We start from the raw sequence: 9,580 nt of genomic DNA on the forward strand, positions 1-9,580 counted from the left end.
ATTAGGCCATCCAAGATGCAGTAATATACATACATATACATACATATACACATATATATATATATATATATATATATATATATATATATATATACATATATACATACATACATATATATATATATATATATATATATATATATATATATATATATATATATATATATATATATATATATATATATATATATATATATATATATATATATTAATATTAGTTATTACATAATAGCAATTATTAATATTGTAGACATCATTTTAAGGTCAAAATTATTAGCCCCTTTAAGCTATATTTTTTTCCGATAGTCTTAACCTAGTTAAGCCTTTAAATGTTACTTTAAGCTGTATAAAAGTATGTTGAAAACTATCTACTAAAATATTATTTACTGTCATCATGGCACAGATAAAATAAATCAGTTGTTAGAGATGAGTTATTAAAACTATTATGTTTAGAAATGTGTTGAGATAATCTTCTCACTGTTTAACAGAAATTGAGTAAAAAAATAAACAGGGGGGCTAATAATTCTGACTTCAACTGTAAAAATATATATAGGATGATAATATATATATATATATATATATATATATATATATATATATATATATATATATATATATATATATATATATATATATATATATATATATATATATATATATATAATAATCAATTAATATTAGAGTGATTTTTTAAGGATCATGTAATTGAAGAATGGAGTAATGAAGCTAAAAATTCCTCTTTAAAATAACTGGATTAAATTATTAAATGACAAACTACTTCTACAGTTATTTTATAGTGCAATAACATTTAACAAACAGGCCTACTTCACTTCAAATAGCTTTAAGCTTTAAGAAGGATAAAAAACTTTCAAACATCCCAAAATAATCGTAGCATTCTAAACAATCATGCAGCAGTGTAAATACAGTAATGAACATGTCTCTTCACCCGGTGATTCCCCATCCAGAGCAGCTCCTCCTGCAGGTCGAAGTGAGTAGCCGTCACAGGGATCCCGACTTCAGCCGCCACGCTGTGCAACTCTGAGTACATCCCCTCCATTATGTGCACGGACTCGGACACAGCCAGCCCATCGGGGTCGATCTCCACACCCTGCAGCAGCGCCGGGTCGAGCCGTGGGTCCAGGGAAGAGTCCAGACCGGGCTCCAGGCCACCATGCAGGCCAGGCGCATAATCGCCCAAACCCGGGTCCAGACCCTCGAAGTTCATCATGAGGACGGTGCTGATGGGGTACAAAAACTGTGAAATTAGGTCATTTAGGTCCCTTATAAATATATATCCCTGTTTGTCTACTTTCACACCAGTATTCCTAATACATCAACAAAGTATTTATTAACTGATTAAGTTTATTGTCCTTATTATTCCTCATAATTGATTGGTTTCATGGCTCGTTTCACTGCTCTGTTTCCAGTTTCTCCTTAAAACATGGATATAAAAACTAGTATTGTTTATTTTTCCATACTTTTGGATTTTAGACACATAACATACACATATATCTTTATATAATTACATTGTTCTTGCTGTTTTATTATCAATTTACTAAATAAATTATTATTAAAATATGTTTTACTAATACATCTGCTACGTTTGTTTCATCAGTAAAGTAATTATTGAAAACTGGATGTTTCTAGACATGTTATAGCATGAAACATCACAGCAGTTTATTAAAAATACGCATAATCTAGGCAACTAGCTCTCTGCAGCTCTCACATGGTCACCCACTGAAGCTAAGCAGGGCTGCGCCTGGTCAGTACCTGGATGGAAGACCACATAAGAAAGCTAGGTTGCTGCCGGAAGTGATGTTAGTGAAACCAGCAGGGGGTGCTCACCCTGTGGTCTGTGCGGGTCCTAATGCCCCAGTATATTGATAGGGACTTTAAACGCCGCAGGTCCTTACTCTCTGTGGTCATTAAAAATCCCAGGACGTCCTTTGAAAAAAGTAGGGGTTTAACCCTGGTGTCATGAAATTGAGTTATATATATATATATATATATATATATATATATATATATATATATATATATAATTTAAATGTATGTAATGTAATTTTAAAAAGCGCTATAATGACATAAAACGTGGATAATTTCTTTTTCATGCTTTTATTTTAGATAGCCTATAACATGCTACCACTTCTTATGTAACTATATGTTACATATAAATACATCAAAAAGACATCATTAAATGTTTACAAACATTACAATTATTTTAACTATGTGTTTCTTTAACTTGTAGTTACCAATAATAATGCTACTAATATAAGTCTTGTTAAAATCTCAAGACTATAAAAAGCACTTTTGATTGGGGTCATTTGGGGTCCTAAGAAGACTCGATTTCTCACCACACCGGCATCCTGGCCAAATTTACCCACAGGCCTCCTAACCGTCCCCATATTGTTATTGGCTGTCAATCAGCTGGTGTGTGGTGCGCAATATGGCTGCAGTTGCGTCATCCAAGTGGATGCTGCACATTGGTGGTGGATGAGGAGATTCCCCCCAAAAATGTGTAAAGCGCTTTGAGTGTCCATAAAAGCACTATATAAATGTAAGGAATCATTATTATTATTATACACACAAAAAGGTTCAGTTTCTATGAATTTATGATTTATAAATATATTATTTAGTAAACTACTTAGGTCACTTCTTCCAGTTAAGTATGTTTATATTCATTTTTAGACAACACACACTACACAAGAAGCCTTTAATTCAGATGAGTTAAGAAAACTGTTTTTGGTGGAATAACCCTGATTACAATCACAACAAATAAAAACAATTTGCTACTGTGGAAAAAAAATCGGACATTTTCTTTATTAAATGGTTCTAAATGATAATAACCGAAGGAAATGTTATCTGACCTTCAAAGAATTAAATAAACATAAACATTTTACTCAAAACCATAACTAATAAATCCAGAGAAACTGAACCTGACAAATGCTTTCTTAATTTGTGTGAGAATTACCTTTTCAAAACGGGAAGGCTTTAGTTTGTTTACCTGTTCAAGCTGTCATAGAGACTTCATGGCAGCTTATTAAAAGCCACTGAGCTGCATAGCTAGACAACACATTTGGGTATCATTCGTTTAACAAGCGACTACATGACTACAAAACTGCTTTCTAGGTAGACAGCTCACGTTTTGAAACAATCAAACTTCCCTGCTTGTTAACTAATCCACGTAAACAAGTAGGAAGTTAAATAATCAAGGTTTGTAATAGTTTTCATGTGCACGACAAGATAATTATGTCACAATATAAATGGGTCTGGATGATTTTTTTCTTTAACGTTAAATTGACGTGCATGTTTTTTTTCCTGTGCACTTGACGCCTGGCATGTGTGTACGGTTTATTTAGCTTTCAACAGCCTATCAGAAAGAGTATTACATGTGTTTCTTTTAATAATTTTGCAAGATAAGTCATACCTTTAGACTACAGTTATCTTCGAATCCATATGCTCATGCTACTCGCTTCATTCAAAACAAAAACAACCGCGCACTTCCGGGTAAGAACAATCTGCTTCCGGTATCCTCACCGGCGCATTAACTGTGTCATAGATGAAATATTTAAACATCTATCTGTCAGTTTGTTTTTGAAACATTTAATTTAGTGAAAAATCTATATTTAATTCTTAAAAAACGTCTTATTTTTTCAAAAAAAGCAGTATAACTTAATTTTGTGACTTGATGTGTCGACCCAAAGACATGAGGGTATTTCTTAATACAATTTACTCAGTTTCTCGTCTAATTACACAAACAAAATATAAATCAATAAAAAAAATGCCTGATGTGGAAAATAATGTAGGCTATAGGTATTTATTAATGAAGTAGTACCTTTTTTACAGTCTATGAGTAGTATAGTTCAGGGCCGTAGCTAGCCTGGTGAAAGGGGTGGTTGTTTTTTCTCAAAAAGTGGACCTTTTTGCAGTTATAGGCCTCATTTAAGCTACTGTTTAATTAATTACTGCATTTTACTGACATTTTAAGCTCTATTTTAGCTGAAATAGCTTGTCGGATGGTCATCATACCAAAAAAGTACATGTGAAAATTCATGGACAACATCAATAGCAAAGTTATTATTGAAATTGATTTTAATATTGGTCACTTTTGGTGCGTCACACCTTTTCATTGGTCATTTTTTGTATAAAGAATAAGGTTCAAGATTTAGAATAAAAGCTACTTGTAGAATAGGCTATTTTCTCTATTTAAAAACAATACAGTAGCAAAAGATGACTTCACTTACGTCAGATTGTATGTTTAACTGCACAGCTGGATGTTGAACTCATGAAAAATAACTGTGTGCACTGGCCAAAACTGATTAGCTAAAGTCACACAAATGCGACAGACAGCAGAGGATTTCACTTGGTCTTAAAACCTTTTTCAATGGGTTATTTTCACTATTTATGATGTCATAGCAGTCAAAATTAGCTCATGTATGGATGGGCCAATTCTGGATCTTTGTCAGTGAGGGGTCGGTCTTTCGAACCACCCGAACCCCACCCCCTCATCCCCCTTCCGGAGATACAAGATAAACAAATCTACAGTATAAAGTCAGCGGCTAATCAGTCACAAATTGTTGATATTCATGGGAGAAATTCTGTGTGTGATCTGCATGCTTTGTTCTCACTTCCTCAATGATAAGTCCTCTAATTGGGGAAACTCTTTCATTCAGGATTCTAAGAAAAGTGGTTTGGTTTATATAGCTGTGGAAGTTCTATCATTTCTATTGCCCTTAATGACAGAATTGTTTTCAATGAATTTCTGAATGAGAGAATCTACGAGAGGTTTACCTCCCCAAATTCTCATGAATGTCATTTGTGCTTTGCTGAGAAAATTCCTGTAATTGTGTACTGATGATGTACTGATGACTCTTATTAAAGCAAAGTAGAGGTGCGCTTCAAAAATACCTTGTTTTACAAGTCACCTTTAACGTTTGTGTTTTTGGTACACTCCAGATCCATGCTTTATTTCCGTAAGTCATAAATGACTGGTGATCATGTCAAAATTCACATAACAATGCTCATTACGTTGCCATGCAGTAGTTTAGCATTGATTCTGTTTATTACATGACACATAATTACATCATCTAACTTCCTGTATTACTTTTGCTATGCTCATTTTTGTGGATCCAAAGTTTGTTTGTCTGTTAATACAATGGAAAGGTTCAGCTAATCCTTTTGTATTTCAAAGTAAAAAGGAAGCTGTAGACTAATAGTAATTGTTAGAATATCAATTAGCAATGCACCATGGGGAATTTAGGGTTGGATGCCATTTTTTTCACTCAGAAAACTAATTAGATTTAAACTAAATGTAATGTAGCCTAATTGTGATATACACTCACTGGCCACTTTATTAAGTATACCTTACTAGTACCGGGGTGAATCCGGTTTACCTTCAGAACTGCCTTAATCCTTTGTAGCATAGATTCAACAAGGGACTGGAAGTATTCCTCAGAGACATTGGTCCATATTGACATGATAGCATCACGCAGTGGCTGCAGATTTGTTGAAACCAGTCTGAGATTATTCGAGCTTTATGACATGGCAAATTATCCTGCTGAAAGTAGCCATCAGAAGATGGGTACACTGTGGTCATAAAGGGATGGACATGGTCAGCAACAATACTCTGGTAGGCTGTGGCGTTGACACGATGCACAATTGGTACTACTGGGCCCAAAGTGTGCCAAAAAATATCCCCCACACCATTACACCACCAGCCTGAACTGTTGATACAAGGCAGGATGGATCCATGCTTTCAGGTTGTTAATGCCAAATTCTGACCCGACCATCCAAATATCGCAGCAGAAATCGAGACTCATCAGACCAGGCACTTTTCCAATCTTCTATTGTCCAATTTTGGTGAGCCTCTGTGAATTGTAGCCTCAGTTTCCTGTTCTTTGCTGACAGAAGTGGCACCCGGTGTGGTTTTCGGCTGCTGTAGCCCATCTACCTCAAGGTTGGAAATGTTGTGCATCAAAGATGCTCTTCTGCATACATCGTTGTAACGAGTGTTTATTTGAGTTACTGTTGCCTTTCTATCAGCTCGAACCAGTTTGGCCATTCTCCTCTGACCTCTGGTATCAAGGCTTTTGCGCCCACAGAACTGGATACTTTCTCTTTTTCGGACCATACTCTGTAAACCCTGGAAATGGTTGTGCGTAAAAATTCCCGCAGATCAGCAGTTTCTGAAATACTAAGACCAGCCTGTCTGGCACTAACAACCATGCCACGTTCAAGTCACTTAAATCACCTTTCTTGCCCACTTTGATACTAGTTTTGAACTGCAGCAGATCGTCTTGACCATGTCTACATGCCTAAAGGCATTGAGTTTCTGCCGTATGATTGGCTGATTAGAATTTTGAGTTAACGAGCAGTCGGACAGGTGTACCTAATGAAGTGGCCTGTAAGTGTATATTATACATACTATATGCATTAAGACTGTAAAAGTTTGAGAAGAGAGGAAAATGTATATTTCAGTGCATTTTGCATTCCTTTATGCTGTGCAATCTTAATAGGTTCACCCCTAATCTTAGCTTTTAAACATGAAAAAATAGATAGAATGCAATAGTTCCCACCTAAAAAAAATCTTAAATGCAGAGTTTTTTTTTTTTAGAAAGAACTAATTTTCACACCCCTTTATGATAATGTATCTTTTATAGACTTAAAACACATTATTAAATAATTCATAGATGTAAAAAGGTTTTCAAGAATCACAGTAATAAAAAGTGTAATACATGAATTGTAGTATTTATTTATTTTCCAAAAATAACATAATTTTCATTTGGATCACACCAACTGAGATGTTATTCATCGTAGGTATATATCAAAAGTTCTTTTTCAGAGAAATTTAGACAAAGTATTAAATGCTAGGGTTATTTGATTTATTTTGTCACTATAATTCAAACCAGGTTTCATCAATTTGCCAGCAAGCAGATTTTAAATCATTTAAAACTAAATATAATCATGAAATCACTTGATATTTTATATATTAGTTTATATGTTAGTTTAAAGATTAGTTGTTTCATTTTTACATCTGTTACACTGAGTTACAATTAAACCAAATAGGCAATTCAGTTTTCACTAAATAATTTTATTTTACACAATACACAATAGCCTACTACTTGCATTTCCTATGTGCTTTCTTGGTAGGCTCTATAAAATCAAATTTGTAACTGTGATTTTAGAGACAACTAATTTTTTTTTACATAGATATATATTCGAATTTGTAAAACGAGTAATCCTAATTCATCACCTAAAAATAAAAACAGACTAATGAATGGTATTAGGCTACATGGATTCACTGAGATGGATTATGCAATTAATCTGGAATGGCGTGATGGCGAGCAAACGGTCAACAGAGATCTTGCGATGACCACCGTGACATTTCACACTACTATCCCCACATTTTGAAACTCCAAGAGTTTGGAATATTGGAATTCCCCAATTTATTTCAATAGGAATTCGCACGTGTGATGAACCTATGAAGAAACATGAATGTACATTTCACACACAATTCTGAAGGCGTCATAAGGAGCTAGCATATCATAAATCCTCATATGAACCTATAAATATCTCATTAAGATTTGCTCAAGTATTGTGTTGAACATCTTGTAGACGTTTGAGGAACAAAACATTTTTTTAATGAAAGCGAAACTTAAATGCATTAATTATGAGTCTACCTGTCGCGGGAAAATCCTACGACTCTCCACACCCACTGCTGTACAGTTATAAGCAAGTCGGGAAGCCTCTACAATCAGATTGCCCTTTAAACACTGCAGAAGAAAGAATAAACCATAACAGCACTACGGAGAATCTTTGTCAGCATGAATCCATCACCATTATTAATACTTTGCGTTGTGTTTTCGGCGTGGTCCAGCGCATGTGGAGCTCCGACGGGCGCACACACTGCGGTGAATTTCAGTGAGTGCAAAAGACTCTCCATCGACCTCGTAGAGATGGCGAGAGATTTATACAACAAGGTACGTTCTTGAAGGATGATAAAATCGTTAATTTTGGGTTGTTGTTATTTTATAGATGCCTTCTTAAGATGTTGGTTTTATTAAAGGAATTTTATGCTCTCTGCAGGTTGAGTCTCCAAAAATGACAAGCGTCATTACCGACCTGCCAGTGACTATAAGACCAAATGACACATGTGACCCTCAGAGCCTTCAAAGCAACAAAAAGGTAAATAACAGAGATTATATTAATGATTTGTAACACTTTACCTAAAGGTCTCATTTGTTAACGAACTATAATTACGTTTAAAACATACAATGTTCACAGTTTTACAGTGCATACACTCTCAGTAATAAAGGTACGCGAGCTGTCACAAGGGTATATTAGTCGCTAAAAATTTTAAGAGGAACACTTTTGTACATTTAAGGTACTAATGTGTACCCTTGAGGTATTAATATGTATTTTTTGTAGCTTTTGAAAAGGTATCATCCCAGTGACAGCTTGCATACTTTTATTTCTGAGAGTGTACACATGTACATTTACATTTTAAAATAATAGGCTATTTGATCTTAAAAATAATTAATGAGTAACAATAACATTAAAGTTTAAGTTATATGAGTATCAGTTCATCTAATGTGGGTAAACAAATGAAACCCACACTCTAACAACAAAGCTAGCCTACCAAAAAAAAAAAAAAAAAGGTTTCTAATTGATAGCCCACCATAAAATATTTGGTAATTGATTTAAAACATTTCTTAAAATTTTTTTTCCTTCATGTGTAGAACATTTAAAAATGTAAAGAAACTTTTAACAATGTAAATAATATTTTTTGGAATGAAAAAAGCTTCAATGAACTTTCTTTGATGCTAACAAAGAACTATTATCTTTCATATTTATCGATCAGATATTTTATAGCACAAGTCCGGCTTAAACAAAATCATCTTTATGTTGACTAAAGTTTTTAATTTTCACCTGTCTTTTGCATTTCAGACTTGTCAGTCAAGAATCGTTCTGGCTCTGAAAAATTACAGCAGAATCTTTCACAAGGATGGCGTCTTCATGAATCCAGCCTGCAGTAAATGGAGAGAAAATGCCAAACAGATCGCCAGTGTTACTGGAAAACTCCTGAAAGTGCTTAAGGTGTGTGTTTTCCCATATTTCCCTTTTGATATAATGTTTGGACACCTGCCATTTTTCATTAAGCAAGAGACAAATAAGTTATTCTTAGATTCTGGAGCGTTTCATAAATGTAAATGTATTGCTGTCACACTTTAAATTTCATTATTACCCTTATTTGATGATCAGGAATCGGCAGTGGATGCTCCTTGGACTGCAGTGAACTGGAATTACGACTTCTTGTGTCGGGACAGCGTGGAAAGACTCTACTCCTTCTCCATCATATCTGCACGTGTCTTCTCATACCTGGCTTCTCCAGTGACTCCTGGAGTTAATCTAAAACAGTGTTAGACTGCTAGAAAATACATGTTATTTGTGTTGATCAAAATGTTCAAACAGCCTTTGCTGCTTCTACAAGGTTCTCACGTGTAATAAAAAGCATGGATTTATTAACAACTTATAGTTGTGTTAACATTAAGAATATGATGATATATTTATTTATTGTTCT

The 9,580-nt window shown here is 34.3% G+C and overlaps 1 protein-coding gene across 2 annotated transcripts in view; it reads right to left on the reverse strand.

Annotated features, from left to right (window-relative positions):
* pan2 (poly(A) specific ribonuclease subunit PAN2) overlaps nucleotides 1-3,508 on the reverse strand; it is a 28,526-nt gene extending 25,018 nt beyond the window's left edge. For both annotated transcript variants that reach the window (XM_056449234.1, XM_056449233.1), the window contains exons 1-2: nucleotides 3,428-3,508; nucleotides 947-1,238 (exon numbers count right to left, since the gene is read on the reverse strand). In XM_056449234.1, coding sequence (XP_056305209.1) covers nucleotides 947-1,228 — 282 coding nt within the window. In that variant the 5' untranslated portion in view covers nucleotides 1,229-1,238; nucleotides 3,428-3,508. The remainder of the gene's footprint in view (nucleotides 1-946; nucleotides 1,239-3,427) is intronic.
* Between the last annotated feature and the right edge of the window lie 6,072 nt (nucleotides 3,509-9,580).

Source organism: Danio aesculapii, chromosome 23, assembly GCF_903798145.1.
Source record: "Danio aesculapii chromosome 23, fDanAes4.1, whole genome shotgun sequence".
NCBI lineage: Eukaryota > Metazoa > Chordata > Actinopteri > Cypriniformes > Danionidae > Danio > Danio aesculapii.